This window comes from Seriola lalandi, unplaced genomic scaffold, assembly GCF_002814215.2.
Source record: "Seriola lalandi dorsalis isolate HSWRI2012SDOR001 ecotype SW California unplaced genomic scaffold, Sedor1 jcf7180002054677, whole genome shotgun sequence".
In the NCBI taxonomy this organism is placed as follows: domain Eukaryota; kingdom Metazoa; phylum Chordata; class Actinopteri; order Carangiformes; family Carangidae; genus Seriola; species Seriola lalandi.
The window spans coordinates 983,137-999,529 of record NW_019525230.1 but is presented as its reverse complement, the minus strand read 5'-3'; the positions used below and the strand labels follow the sequence as shown (position 1 = coordinate 999,529).

Genomic DNA, 16,393 nt, shown 5'->3' with positions numbered 1-16,393 from the left:
AAGAGACTATAAATTCACCTCTGAGTACCAATAACACACATTTACTCCTTATGACCTGTTTTATGACTTGACCCTGTTTCCTCCATTAAAATGAAGGCAATTTGATAAATGGTAAATAACTTGTGAACTTCCTGCCTGCCTCCCTCCGTGTCCCTCCACCCCCTCTTCTACATAAAAAGAGGAGGGGTTGGAAGACAGGGATCAACTCAGCAGACTCTTGAGACTGTGTACACTGAGACTCAGCAGCCAGTACAGCAGAGGACTTAACCACCAGAGGAGCTGACTGGAGCTTCTGGATCTCAGATCTGGAGGTTTTTTTTTTTTACTTTGACACCAGTGACAGAGAGGACTGCTGCTGCTGGAGATGACTGGACTGTCACTGCAGGAACAGGAACAGCATCCCTCCGCTTTGGGAACTTTTCTCTGTCCTGAAAGCTTGATAGTTACTGGGGGACGTTTGATCTAAGACGCACAAACATTGGAAAATTTCTACCTCAGTCAGGAGTTGGGTAAGTACGAATGTAAACTGTGGTGAACTTTTATTGGTGGATTCAGGGACTGTATGAAAATCATTGTGTTGGTGAGCTGGGTCTCACTTCAGAAAGGCCCTTCCAGAGTTATTAATTAATTAAACTACTACAACCTGTTGCTTAGTATCTTAATGTAACTTCTAATGTACAACAACAATGTAAACATCAATAAACCACCGAAGTGTTGCCCTCCGAATATAGAAATGTGTAACCTCATAAACCATGAAAAAAAACAAGTCAAAGTTATCTTTCTAATGTAACTTTAAAGTATATTGCAAAGAAAGGCTGAAATAATAAAAATAAAAGAGCCTCCCTTGCTCTCCCAAAAAGTGAGACTACCCTATTTTCAGACAAAAGATCATTTCTAATACCTTCCCCCTTTTCAAACTCATCCTCTAATAGTTTTTGTACAGTCCCTGAATTAAAAATAATGATAATGTTACTGGAGGGTTGGTTTGTAGATCTTCATTGTAAGTTTTTATTGAGTTTACAGTTAAAAGACGTGACAGTTGCGAGTCACATAATAAGTCCTGGAGCCTAATATCCCTACCAGACAGAGCGGCTGTTTGATTTCACATGGTGAAATAATATTCCCGTTAACAGACTTTCTTGGACTTTGTGTTCCAGGTGCATTGAAAGGAGGATCTATTGCAGCCCTGTTGAATAAAAGCCATATTCAAAACAAACTCCAGGATGAAGACTCATCTCCTCTGCTTGGAGTTACTCCTCTTGGCGGGTCACATCCTTGTGGCCAGTGGGCAGCTGGAGCCAAAGAAACAAGTGCCCCAGGAGCCTCTTACTGTCACCCAGAGACCTGGGCTCGTAGAGAGGGATGTGCAGGGTCCAGTGAGGTCTAACATCACCATGCCCCGCCGCCGGCTACCTCCCATGTGCACCGGACCCACAGAAATCCGTGACACCTTTAAGTACATTAACACGGTGGTGTCCTGCCTGGTGTTTGTTGTTGGTATTATTGGCAATTCCACTCTTCTGAGGATCATCTATAAGAATAAGTGCATGCGTAACGGGCCAAACATCCTGATCGCCAGCCTGGCGCTTGGAGACCTGCTGCACATCATTATTGGCATTCCCATTAATGTTTACAAGGTAGGTCAAGGTGCCTACACCCTGTAGCCTAGACCATACACACCAACAGGTTTATAATGATTTGGTGCTTAATATTATTTTTACTTTCAGTGAATTTAAAACTCCCTTACCATTTTTTACACTCTTATTGTGTTTAATATCCTTCTTAAGTTTATTTAAATAACTTTCTAGGGGTATATGCAAATATTTTGCTGCATATTGGACTTTAAACCTTCAACACACACACACAGATACAAGAGCACACACATACACACTCTTCCAAGTAGAGGGCTTCCAAGTATTCTTTACATGTTATTACTTTACTGGAGTCTGAGCCCCTCTAGATCCCCTTGTGTCTCTGGCATGTTATTATCTGTTGGGCTCGTTTTGTGTGTGTGTGTGTGTGTGTGTGTGTGTGTGTGTGTGTGAGAGAGTTGGAGAGAAAGAAAGAGGACTAAAGTATCTGTATATTTGGGTAAGGGGGCAAGCATGTTAAAACAACTGGTCGTGGTTGCATACCAGAGCAGAGACAGGAGAGACAGGGTGGTATTAGATTAGATTACATTACATTAGAATAACTTTATTAATCCCACAACTGGGAACACAACAGGGCAGGTAAGGGGGGAGGGGGCAGAATCAAATCTGTTGAAGAACAGGTTCTGTTCATTGGCCCAGTTCTTGTGGCCGCAGCTCAGGTCTCTCCTGCAGACATCTCTGGTGTTATTCTGCACCAGCCGCTCTTCCAGTTTCTGTCTGTAACAGTCCTTCCCTTTCCTGATTTCCTGTTTGAGTTCCTTCTGGACTCTGCGCAGCTCCTCCTTGTCCCCCGATCTAAAGACCCTCTTCTCGTTCAGCAGGGCCTTAACCTCGGAGGTCACCCAGGGTTTATTGTTGGCGAAGCAGCGTACGGACTTGGAGGGCACAGTGTTCTCCACACAGAAGTTAATATAGTCTGTGATGCAGTGGGTCATGGTGTCGATGTCGCCATCGTGGGGGCTGCAGAGCGCTTCCCAGTCTGTTATTTCAAAAGTCTGTTATTTCAAAATGGGGATGGGGGAAATACAGGGCCACATGTGATTCCTAAAGATCTACACTCACATTCCAGACGCACATCTGAGGCAGACAGAAAAAGTCCCATATTGTACAAGGTTAGCAGTGTTTTTGTTGTTCTCCACATGTTACCTAAGCTACTGTATCTCCGTGGGTTACAGGTCAAACAAAGCCCTCTCTGTGTTTGTAAGAAAAGACTAAAACATTCAACCTGAAAAAGAAGCAAAATAAAAAACAAATTTCTGGATGTTCACAGAAACAAATAAGTTCAGGGTCACGCTTATATGGTCTGTGGCTGGGAGAAAAACAACATGGAGCCAGACAATTTGCTTCACTCTTTCCCATGGTTCATCTCTATCTGTCCCTGTCTCTCTCCAGCTCCTCGCAGAAGACTGGCCATTCGGGGTGACGCTGTGCAAGCTGGTGCCGTTTGTCCAGAAAGCGTCGGTGGGGATCACAGTGCTGAGTCTGTGTGCTTTGAGTATTGACAGGTAAACCCAACCGCAAACAGTGGGGGGGGGGGGGGGGGGCGTGGCCCAGGTGGTACAGTGGTGTCTAATGAATGATTGATCCCTAACTGCTCCTGACGCTGTGCCATCAGTGTGTGAACATACAACAAAATACACCGTAACGACCCAAACTCACCCCTCCGCTCATGTGGACACAACTACAGTCAGCGATTAAACACAAACACTGTCACACTCGACTTTTGACCCGACCTTTGACGTCTTCACTACTGGCTCCTTTTAACTTTGATGATCCGTGAATGGACGCTTATTCTACTGTCAACTACACCCTGAGCTTGGAATTCAAATTTGTTTTCATATTTACCATCTTCAGATCTTGTATTACACGGTGCTAATGTTTAGCGTATCGAGTACGTTTTCAAAAAAGCTCAAATGTACGTTTCAGTTTTATCGTTAAGGATAAAAGATGTGTAATACTCCATCTCAGAATTAAAGAGTTAGTCAGACATTATATCTGTTAAACTTACACTTTAAGATGAAATTAGCAAAAGGAATAGTTTGACATTTTGGAAAATTAGCTTCTGGTTTCTGTGGTGAAACAAGAAGATCAATACCACTGTTGTGTGTGTTTGGTAAATGTAATATGGATTGTGAACGTATCGCACTTGGATCTTCCAGGTATCGTGCCGTGGCGTCGTGGAGCCGTATCAAAGGGATTGGAGTTCCTAAGTGGATGGCTACTGAGATAGTGCTCATATGGATATTATCCATCATCCTGGCTGTGCCAGAGGCAATAGCCTTCGACATGATCACCATGGACTACAAAGGAGAACAGTTGAGGATCTGTTTGCTGCACCCCATGCAGAAAACTGACTTTATGAGGGTGAGTTGAAACACACAGACCGTCAGAGGCCAATAAGTTTCAGTTTTGTTTTATTCTTCTTCCTTATTATTTTGTCATATAGTCAAACATAATTTTGGCACTGGTACAATATTGAATATAAAATTTAATAAAAAGTAAACAGAGATGGGATGAGATATAAATAAAATATACATATATGAAAATAAGTATTTATTTATAAAAGTAAATCATACTGGGAATTTAGCAGCACTAGTTCAATGGTCATGGCAAACAGTGCAGACAAGCGGGAAAGCAAATATGCAATGTGGAATATTTAGATATAGGAGTCGAGAAGCCTCATGGCCTGATGGTAATAACTGTCATTAAGTCAGGTGGTACGTGCTTCACATGATTAAGTGTGGAAAAAAACAGCACGTGTTGATACAGCTGGTCATACTGCAAACCTGCACATATGGTATAATACATGCTGACTCAAACAGATAGATGCAGATGTGCATTTTGGTACACATGCTGAATCTTGAGTGGATATATGTACCTACACAAAAGCACGTACGCACACAGTCATACTGCGAACGCTTCCAGACCAGATCAGGGTTAAAAAGAGTTTACAGAAAATGAAAAACAGTATATCACAAGAGTTATTGCGCAACATACTGCAGTGTTCGTGAATGTGTGTGTGTGTGTGTGTGTGTTCATGTGTCTTCCATTTGCCTTAAAATAACAACAATGAACAGTTTTAATTCCACGGAGGTACCTTTGATAAATGGATTCTTAACGTAAGTCAACAAGACTGAATCTGAGACACACCCTCGAGTCCCCCCCGCTCCGCTGTCAGACAGCACACACGCTACATTAAATTTATTTCTGACAAGTTTAACCTTTAATCCAAGCTGTCAAGTACAGATGTTTGTGCATATTCCAATGCAGTTCTCCTGTTTTCTCTCTGTAGTTTTATAAATCAGCAAAGGACTGGTGGCTGTTCAGCGCATATTTCTGCCTACCGTTGGCCTGCACTGCGATTTTCTACACCCTGATGACCTGCGAGATGCTGAGGAAGAAGAACGGAGTCCAGATCGCCCTTAGTGATCACCTCAAACAGGTTTGATGATGGCATTTATTTTATTTGGCCAATCTGTTTTTATATTGAAGGTTTATAATTAAAGCATTAGACTAATTAACAAAACTATTGACAGGAAAGCTAAGACAAATACAGTGACGTCATGCCTTTAAAGCGCTCACCTTCCTTCAATCAGACTTCAGACTTTTTGACATTTAATTTATGATCATAAATCTTTCAGCTATCAAAAAATAAAAGAAGTTTCAATTGATATAAGACTGCTTTGCTTTTGCCAGAATTTCACCGCAGCTATTTCAGTGCCAAGCTGTCAAAACAATCTGTTACTACACAATGATTTATGGGTGTTTTCGTGTTCAGCGGAGGGAGGTGGCAAAGACAGTGTTCTGCCTGGTTCTGGTCTTTGCTCTGTGCTGGCTGCCGCTCCACCTCAGTCGTATCCTGAAGCTGACCATCTACGATGAGAAAGACCCAAACCGCTGTGAACTGCTCAGGTATGGAATAAAATACGTTTCCCATTGTGTTCAAAAAAAGCACGATAAAAGGAAAGAGTTAAAGTAAAACTGAATCTCCCTCCAGAATGGAAGACTGATGTGTCTTTGTAACCCTTTCAGTTTCTTTCTGGTGTTGGACTACATCGGCATCAACATGGCATCTGTCAACTCCTGTATCAACCCCATCGCCCTCTACATGGTCAGCAAGCGCTTCAAGAACTGCTTCAGGGTAAGTAGCTCAGCTGCAATGTAATGTATGCGACATGCAAAGTGAAAACGTCTTAAAGAAATAGTTTGACATTTTGAAAAATATAGGTATTCGTGTTCTTGCTGAGTGTTAAATGAGAAGATTGATACCAGTCTCATGTTTGTATGTAGCCAATGCTAGCAGCTCGCTAGCTTAGGTTGACATAAAGATGGATGGAAACAGCTAGCCTAGCGCTTTTCCGCTTAACAGTATCTTTAAAGCTTGACGAATAAACCTACATATCATATCTTTTTCATACAATTCTTGACAAGAAAGCGAATAAGTGTATTCCCCGAAATATTGATCTATAATCAAGGGAAAAAAAAAGGAATCACTAGTTTGTCTTCTTTCTTTCACCAAGCTGTTAATACTGTCACACTCTTATCTCTGAGCCTACTCCTTACAGTCTTTCTTAACACTTCTTTCCTGCTCTAGTCCTGCCTGTGCTGCTGGTGTCTACCGGCTGAGATGTTGATGGATGAAAAGCAGTCGTGCATGAAGCTGAAGGTCACCGAACGACCCTCCGACCAGACTAACTCTCGCATGACCAACAAATCTACTGCTACAGCCTGAGAAGAGGAAGTGGAAGTGAGAAAAGAGGAGATATGATGACAAAAACCAAAATATTGAAGTATGGCTGACTGAATGTGAATAAATGCCCATTCTTGCCTCATCCACAACATCATATGAAGTCTCCTTCATCTCCTAACAGACGTCCCCTTGCCAATATGGGGTGCTGAACACTCTCCATGTCCGAGAAGAAAAAAAAGTATCAGTGCACTTCAAAAAACTATATTCTTGGATAACAAGTTCGAGACGTGTGAAGCGCAAAACCCGGTGTTAATAACACCAAATATCGAGAGCTGAGCTCGAGGCGAAGTTCTGCACAAGTGTTATGTAAAATTAGTGAATTAGCGACAGCTCATCTGGCTCGCAGCCTGGATAGTGAATGATACTTTGATGCTATGAATCTTGCGATAAGTTCTGCATTGCATATTATATTGTATTATTGTATATATTATGACTATATTCGAGTGTGATGCTGTGTTATGAATTGCTACCACACACTGCAGCAGCTTGGAAAAAGTTAAACAATGAATTTAATGCTCTTATGTTTTGTTTTTTTGTACGTATTTCCTTTAAAGTATATGTTTGTACTGAGCATTTCGCATATTTTATCATCCGTCACATTAGTGCCTTTATATGTTTTGTCCGTGTGTCATTTTCCCACTAGTTACTGAACTACTGATGTTGTTTGTTTAAAGGTTGTGTGACCATTCAGCTATTGTATTATACTGTTCAATATCGGGCCTGTTCATGAGGCTTTATGTGTTTTGTGACTGTATTTGCTCAACATTATCTTAAGCCGACTTGTACCTCACCTGGTATGTCAAGAGGTAGAGTTTCTTTTTGCAATAAATACAATATTAAATATAATAAATTAGAAACTAGTCAGTTATGTACCTCTCTTTAAAGAAAAGCATAAATTTTCTAGCCATTATCTGTTCAGAGACACAGTCACAACCATTTATGACTGTCAATCTTTTAGCTTTGCCTGTTATTGTGGCCTGACTTTGTGCGTGTGTGTGTTTGTGTGTATTTGTGTGTGCATTTTCGCGTGTGGTTTTGATTTAAGTGTGACTTCAGGCAGCATCATGTGATGGTGAATGCTAACACAGAACATTACTGTTACATTACACACACACACACACACACACACACACACACACACACACACACACACACACACACACACACACACAGCCCTGACCTGGGAATGTTCCTTCAGGCTAAACCAGTGTCATGCATGTCACATTAGCTGTGAAAGAAGCTCTCTGTCCTGTGATCTCTCACCACCCCTCCTTGACTTATCTCTTCATCCGCTCTCCTTGCATTCACTCTCTCTTCTTTTTCTGCATGTTTTTCCTTGCTTTTTCTTTTTGTTTTTTTACGTCTTCTCTTTCCTCTACCCTTGTTTCCCTAACCCTATCTTTCTGCATTCCTGTCTCCACTCCACCCCATAACCCCTCTGCCTCTGTTCTTCCAATATGGTTTCAAACAATTCAGTGTGGTTTGACATTAAATCAAACCCACCGGTGGTGTAATCGGCCCTAACTGAAAGAAAATCACATTCAGTACATTCCTCCCTAAATTATCTCCTTTTCTACTCCCAACGGAGACTGAACTGATGTATCTGCTTGTGGATACTGGCACTGGCCCCTCCAATGATACGACGCATTGTCCTTAAAGATCACTGCGACTAAAAAAAATCTGTCACAAAAAGTTGCAAAGAAAGTGAATGTTGTTCTGTGTGTTACTTACTGTCTATAAATCAAAGCGTAATTAGCTCAAGTTCAATTTAGTATGTCACATTTTACTGTACAAAACTCGAGTTGGAAATTAAAATCATTTATTTGCCGTGCCAAGCGTGATTTATGGTTATTTACGCGGCAGTAAGAGCAGCAGTAATCTATCACAGACTTTATGCTAACACTGAAAAGATTCAGTGGGTTAACCTGGAGCTACTTGTAAGTTTTCTCTGCTCCTGAACGTGGTTTTCTGCGTAGAGCGGGCGGTGGTGAAGAGCTTTGTCCTCTGAGCAGCGCTACGTCTTCAGGAAAGATTGGAGGCTACAATGAGCCGCTATCGGAAAGAGGCAAGATGGGCCGGGGCTAGCTGGTTAGCATGCTAACTTCAATAGAAGGAAAGACGCGATAGAGACAAGTGTCAACATTGGCATTCCTTTCCACTGCTAGAGACAGCTCTTGGCGAGTAAAGGAATAACATTTGATGATGAACTCTAACATTTCTTCTAGACTGAGTAAACAGCTGTTAATGCAGGAGGAGAAGCTATTTGTAAGTTTTCCTATTGCTACATAGCCAGATGTTTACTTACCAGTCTTGGAAAGAGCTTCGTTGTAGCGTTTACAAGACAAGAGGTTATAATAAACCCTCCGATCAGCGCTACTTCTTCAGGGCAGACTGGAAAGTATTGGGAGAAGTATAGGAGACAGTCAAACTGGGCCAGGGCTAGCTGGTTAGCATGCTAACTTCAGTAGAAGAAAAGATGTGATAGAAATAGAAGAAAAACAAGAGAGATTCTTTCCACTGCTGGAGACAACTCTTGGTGAGTAAAGGAATGAAGTTTGATGCTGAACATTTCTACTAGACTGGTCAGTAAAGAGCTGTTTTAAGCTAACGTTGGCTATGTAGCAATAGCAAAGACTTACAAATAGCTTCTTTACAGGAATGGTTTAACACTTTGGGAAATATATGTATTTGCTTTCTTTATGAGAGATTAGCCAATTATCTTAGCATAAATACTGCGTTAAAGGCGGAACAGCTGGCCTGAAGGGAACAAAACCTACCTATGGAGTTCCGGTGCTAAGCTAAGCTAACGGGCTGCAGGTGTTAGCTTCATATTAATCATATTGACATGAGAGTGGTATAGAAATCTTGAAAAGTTACTCTGAATATTGTAATGATGGAAACAGACTGAAAGCAGGGGTAAACAGATAGCCTGGCTCTGTCCAAAGCTCTTCTCAAGGAACTCTCAGCTAGAAAACAAATGAGCAGATTCCCCAAAATATGTGCGTAAATACAGACAAGATTCAGTTTAGGTCACTCATCCATTTCTATCTAAACTTCAAGCCCTTAATAGAGGACATAATAGAGCAGTAAAACTCTCCACGGTTCACTCACAACTAACATAATAATACAGCAGTCTATTGTACAGTCAATGTCACCTTTTATTGCTATTAGGAGCCAGAAAATGAAGATAAAACTTGAAGCAGATGGATGCCAAAAGGTTAATGAGAGAAAGTTCGCCGTTTAGTAATAAAAACTACTCTAAACCTTTGATGGATTCATCATGTGAGCTTGGCTGAGAGCTTCTTTCACTCAACAAACATAGTGGACTTTTCTTTTATTAACTCCCCTGAGCTCCGGATGGAGCAGAGGCTGTACGTTCTTCTCATTACGTACAGACACACACACCGTCCCCGAAAACACACACATTGAAACACACACACACACACACACACACACACACACACACGCTAGTGCAGTAAATTTGGACACCAACATCTGCACAAACAGACCCAGACATACAAACACGCACGGCTCATCTTTGCCTCCCCACAGCAGAAGCCAGCAGCAGAAAGTGTTGGATCTGGACTGGAGGGTTGATAGTTTCGGGTTTGGGTCTCAGAGGTCGGGGGGTGTGAACAGACCTGGTTTGGCTGCTCTCGGCTCTCTCTTTCTCCAAACATTCTTTCACATTTTTCTATCCTTCCCAACCGCCGTTTTGCATATTTACTCAGCATGTTGAGCAGGACTGTGCCAGCGAACTGCATTCAAAAACAACTTGCAGCAGTTATATGAGCATGATGTTTTGCTTAACTTTCAGTACCGGCTCTTTTTCTTAAGCTTTTGGTGCACACTGAATTGTCCTGCATATAGCATTTAAGCTGATATATAGCTGTTTCTGTTATCCTGTACCTTCTTCTACCTTCTTTTGCTGTCACTCCTGTCCTTTGATCTCATGTGAATACACTGCATCTGACAGAAATTTAATTATTTAAGAGCATATGCACAAATCTTGGTGTATAAGACTTGCTGGCTTCCTTCTTAGTTTTAGAACATTTATTCTGGATTGATAGCACGAGGAGGAGATCTTTCACATAGCATAGCGTAGCTTCTACTTTGAGAAGAACAAAGAAAATATGCTTTCATGATGAGAGCGAACGTGTGTCTTTGTCGTTCAGCCATGGAAATACTTCAAGGGAAAAATGCTGAACCAAGCTCAAACCAAGACCCTTACAGTGTCCATGAGAACGCACAACAAAGGTATGTGGGCTGGAGTCCCTGTATCAATGCATGTGAGTGTGCACGTGTGTGAAACTGCTTTCTGCATTTTTGTCTAATCCCACGTGCTGTTTTTTGGTCACACATCATTGATTTCAAATTTAATGGAATGGTTGATAAATGACACAAAAACACAACTCATCACTCACTTGCACAGATGTACAAATGTCCCACACTTGAACACATGCACAGACAACACACACACACACACACACACACACACACACACACACTGAGAAGCAGCAGAAGGTAAGCAGATGAGGCCAGCAGAAGGAATTCATCAGACTGACGAACCACAGGCTCTGGAGCAGTTCTTTCATCTATCTACCCCCTAGTCTTACATGAGGGGGCATTCAAACTTTATGTCACAGTGGTTACATGTTAGTGTACCTCCTCTTTTATTGCTTGTCTGACAACGTGATGACAAATCTATACGGGCCAAGAGTACAAGACAAACAATGATTTATCAGCCACAGATACACATAAGGTTCGTAGGTTGGTCGGAGCCAAACCCTTTTACCCCCAGGTGAATGTCCAGGTATTTGCAGTTTGTCTTGGAGGTGAAATGTGTAAAAATACAGCCACACTCATTCATTATGAATTAATCTGCCAGTTATTTTCTCAGATAATCATTTACTCTACGCAATACTAAAAAAAAAAAAAAACTGTCATAGTTTTCCAGAGTCCAAAGTGACGTTTTCAAATTCCTTCTTTTACCGGACCAGAACCCAAAGATATTGAAACTACAAGTTTACTTTTGATGAGCTGGGACCGGTTGTCATCTGCATATGGCACCTTCGTGAACCAAGGTGCAGGTGAAAATTGTCTTTTTTAGTGTAGATAGAAATATGCAGCTAAGAAATGCTTAACCTAAATATGACTTTATGGGAGTCAGACAACTCTACCTTCAGCCAGAAGAAAATTTACAATCGCCTCCCATTTTGTCTCCACCCCTCTCCCCCTCCAAGAATTTTTTTGTATTCCCTAATCGTTTCAGCTTTACCCAGTGTGTGTGTGAATTACTTGCCTGACTGGTCCCTTGGGTAATTACGTTATTGTATCTTAATTAGAAAAACATGCTTCTGTACCTGGTTTCAAACAATGAATAAAAATAAACAGAATTATGACTCCTTTTGTGATTACTGCATAAAGTAAAACTGATTTTATCTTAAATGAGATAACAATACCACTCATCATCTCTCTCTCTCTCTCTCTCTCTCTCTCTGTCGAGCACACACACAAACATATTGTTACAATCAAACCTTGCCCTCTGCTACTTTATAAAAACATTATGGGAGTTAACCTTATTTTTGAGCCAAACCAGCACATTCTTGAAGTTGCCTGCTGTTGCAAAAGTGAGGGGAAAAAAGAAATGAAAGGCCGAAGGGGAGTCTTGATTTATTCTGCCTTATCAGTCCAACTCCACCTCCTGATGTGGAATGTATATGGGTCACATGAAAGGTAGAATAATCTAATAATAAATAAAAATGCTGCTGTCAAAGATGCAAACTCATAAATTAGACTCTATAACATTTATAAATACTATTTCCAAATGTGCCTGTCTTATAATGTTACACGCGACCTTCTACTTCTAGATCATGTTGCGCTTCTCTTCAATGAAGGTCACAGAGTCGGTGGTCATGCAACCAGTAGAGCAGGGGCTGTCTGCAGAGGGCCCCCGTTCACAACGGTTGTGGGGACATTGATCAAGTAGCATGTGCACGAGACCCCGAGTTTCCCTGAACCACACTCTGGATGGACGGTCATATGAGCTAAGACGATGAACTAAAACAAACGAGAGAGCAAGGGAAGTCAATGAGGGTTTGGATCAGACTTGTTGTGAAGGGTGTCGGTGCAAAGTTTTGCCACTAGGGAGCATCAGGGACTGGAGAAAGGACAAACTTATGTTCTACTGTATGTGTCTATCTGCCCGTGCGCCTGTCTCAAAGCCTTTGTAGTCTTTTTGTGTCGCTTATATTGTGTATATTTTATGTCTCAGCCTATATCTATAGCCTAATATGTTAAAATCAACTGTAGGTGTCGAATGGAGCTTCATAACCATGAGAATCCTATTCAGTTCAGTTGAAGACCTTATGATTTAATATGATATTTAGTGAGATCATCAGACACGTCCGCTGGCTGTCCACCCTCATATAAACCACTGGGCTGTTTGCAGATCGGCTGCTTGCCTCTCTGCTGCTTTACATTGCAAATACGCCCATGTTTACATTTGCTCCACACTGACAATGGTCACTATGGGTTACCTTGACTCACAACACAGGTAACCAATCAAAACTCACAAGGGGGGCAGTTCTCTGGAAAGGAGAAGAGGAAGCAAGAACTGACAAGGACTGAAGGCAACAAGAAAAAAAAAAAAAAAGAAAAATCAACAAGATCTGCACTGATCTTAAGTCTGTCTGGCACTTCCCCTGGTGACTGGAAATCTGCGACAGGAAACTGATCCCAGGTCAGGTCTGTAAACACATGAAGGTTTTGTGTTTGCCAGAAGGGATGAGAACAATTTCCGTTTCTCTCTTGGATCCTCCAGGCAGTTGCTGCTTTGCCACATGCAGACACATGCTGTAAACACAAGGTAAGCCTAAAGCTTCGTATTCCATTTACACGACCCACGACTCTTTATAGTAAAAGAAATACTTGCTACTACAAAGGAAAACGCTGTTAGCTCTTCGTGTGTCTCTGTGTGTTGCATGACATGTGCTGAAGGGAAAGTGAAAGTATTTTTTCAGAGAGCGCGGCTGTTTGTTACTTTTTAAACACTCTGCCAACAAAATGTTTATTAAAAAAAATATATACAAGTATATGATTTACTGTAAATGACAGCTACACTGCACACATGTATGCACACCAGGCTTGTTGTAATAAAAGAGGTGTGTTGTGACCTCCTCCACCATTCCCCGATTCTCAATCTCCTCCTCTCCTCTACACACACACACACACACACACACACACACACACACACCATATTTCACTGTGTTCATTTAACAAGGCCTGGTTACCCCAAGCAACAAGAAGGGCTTATCAGCGCCTCCCTCACTTGCCACACTGTTATCAGCCTGGCCTAGTTCACACACACACACACACACACACTCTCTGCCCCTTTCTGTCAAACACACCCGCGCTCATTCTATCTCAGTCGTTGAGTCGCTCTGTCTCTCTCTCTCTCTCTCTCTCTCTCACACACACACACAAGCGGGAACTGGGGAATGAATGTTATGGGGGCTTATCAGTGTCCTTAGGGGTCTGGCAGACACTTCACAGACTCAGATCCCAGTGCCAAGGCCACAGAGACAAATATATGTGACCAGAGTGCTGATGAACAAAGCCTCTATACTGTTAGAGAGTCTTCTATAGAAGCAGTGGGCTGCAGGGCGACGCTAACAATGAACGTATGAACTTGGCACAACGGCAGGCAGCACAGGCTACGAGTCAAAGAAAGTAAAAGCTCAGAAATACAGATGTTCTGCTCGCCTGTGACATCAGGTCAGTGACCTTTGGTGATCCGGTTCACTTTCACAGAATGCAACCTGAATACTTCATGTTTCGTTTTAACTCAACTCAGTTCAACTCAGCTTTATTTATACAACACCTTTCATACAAACCAATAAAATAAAAAAAGCAATAAAACTCAATAAAATAAAATAAACAGAAGGGATAAAAATAACGATGAAAACCAGTGTTTAAGGCTATAATATTACTCCAAATTAAAAGCCTGATTAAAAAGATATGTCTCGAGTTTCCTTTTGAAAATACTGATCCAGCTGGCCATTGTAATATCCAGAGGCAGCGTCTTCCACAGTTTAGGGGCATAAAAACAGAAAGCAGCCCCTCCGGTACCTTTATGGGACACATATGGAACAGTTAAAAGAAAAGGTGTGAAGGACCTTATTGATCTGGAGCATAAAATGAAAGATGATCTCTGTTGTATGGAGGTGTAAGGTCATTCAAAGCTTTATAAACAAGTAAAAGAACTTTAAAATCAGATACAGGTATCCAGCGCGGCGTCTGAAACAGGGAGGGTAATGTGATTAATCTTCTTTGTCTTCATTAGGATTCTGGCCGCAGCATTCTGGACTAGCTGTAATTTTCCTTTTAGGTAATCCAGTAAAAAGGGAATAATAACAGTCTAAACAGCTAATAATGAAAGAGTGAATGAGCATTTCAGCATCTGTCTGATTTAAAGAGGTTATATTCCTGACATGGAAAGAGAATGTTTTAATGACCTTTTTAAAATGAGATTTAAAATTCAAATCGGAGTCAAGTATCTCTCCCAGGTTTGTGGTGTGTGTTTTAATCTGTTTGCTGAGACCACCAAACATTGAGTGCAGTTTTTCTCTTGCTGCTTTGGGGCCTATTAAAATACTCTCAGTTTTTTCCTCATTTAGTTGGAAAAAAGTTCTTGCACATCCACACGTTAATGTCTGTGAGACAGGCAGTGAGAGCGTGCAGTGCACTGGGGTTATGTGGTGAAACAGAGATGTACCATTGAGCATCATCAGCATAAAAATGGTAATTCTATTACATTCCCTGCCACTAAATTAAGCATGGCAGCTTGCCTTACTGTTCATCCAGAGCCTGATTTTCAGGTCAGTAAAGTGGAAAGTAGCTAGGCTATTAGCTCATTATGTTGAACAAGCAACTTGACAAGAAAACACAGTCACAGTAGGTGTATGAAGACAAATCAGTTCATGTTAGCTCATTTAGAAAATATCTGTGATTTACTGTAGATGATAAATATCACTCCTTCTTATGCAGCTGCTGATTATTATCTCAGGAAATAGTTTAAAAAAGGTGAAATATATGCATCACATGTTCCAAAGCTCAGGGTGATATCTTCAACCAACCAATCAAAAGTCCAGAACTCAACTTACTTACACAGAAAACCAGAAAATATTCACATTTAAGAAGCTGAAAGCAGGGAATTTTGCTTTTGCTTAAAAACTATTTAAATCTATTTAAATTTGGCGAATCAAGTGAATAATAGTTGAGCTTTAATTTAAAAAATCATGCTGCATACAGAACATTAGTGAAGACATTCACTACTTCTCCTCATCGACTTGAAAATCTTACACTGCTTTGAAACTCGTCTCCATTTCACTCGAGTCCTACGTAAATCATTGAGTGCCAAACGACTGCAGACATCATAGGAAGTGGAAAATGAGAGGGCCATTGCTGGCAGACATGTTGGCAGTGGTTTGGCACAGGAACTCAGGAAGCGGTGCCTCCTAACTGAGCTGTGCTTCCTGTGTGATAACTGACCCAAACATGCTTGTGCCTCTATCACAGACAAACGCATAAACACAAAGAAGCGCTCTCGCATTCTCCCTCTGTTTGACAGCTGGGGTTTAAAAAATATGAAAAACTATACAGAAGCTTTTCAGCCAAACTGAGGATTAATGGGATTAAAATGTAGGAGCTCGCTGATTAGAATTAACTCCTTGGAAGCAATTTGCTCACGCAGCGAGATTTATTGTACACAAAACCTAAATGCTGGTGTGATCTTCAACCGTAAGGAGCTGAAGGTAAGTGCGGGTGTGCCAGCTGTGTTAAATGTGATGCTTGTGAGTGGGAGGGAGGCTGCTGTGCAACAGTAACAGAAGAGCGTAAATTGACTTACTTCACTTTAACCTCAGAGTAACTTAAACATGGAGGACAGAGGAGCAGGGATGGTCCGCAGACTCAGGCAGGAAAATAACAA

General features: G+C 41.4%; 1 protein-coding gene and 1 long non-coding RNA gene across 2 annotated transcripts in view; one reads left to right on the top strand and one right to left on the bottom strand.

Annotated features, from left to right (window-relative positions):
- The first annotated feature begins 228 nt into the window (after nt 1-228).
- ednrba (endothelin receptor Ba) lies at nt 229-7,259 on the top strand. The gene is made up of 8 exons (XM_023421861.2): nt 229-509; nt 1,158-1,637; nt 3,045-3,157; nt 3,812-4,016; nt 4,945-5,094; nt 5,431-5,564; nt 5,685-5,793; nt 6,247-7,259. The coding sequence occupies exons 2-8, from the start codon at nt 1,224-1,226 to the stop codon at nt 6,382-6,384; spliced, it is 1,263 nt and encodes a 420-aa protein (XP_023277629.1). The 5' UTR covers nt 229-509; nt 1,158-1,223; the 3' UTR covers nt 6,385-7,259.
- LOC147818217 (uncharacterized) overlaps nt 2,171-16,393 on the bottom strand; it is a 15,897-nt gene continuing 1,674 nt past the window's right edge. The window contains exon 3 of the long non-coding RNA XR_015438195.1: nt 2,171-2,631. This is a non-coding gene — a long non-coding RNA (uncharacterized LOC147818217). The remainder of the gene's footprint in view (nt 2,632-16,393) is intronic.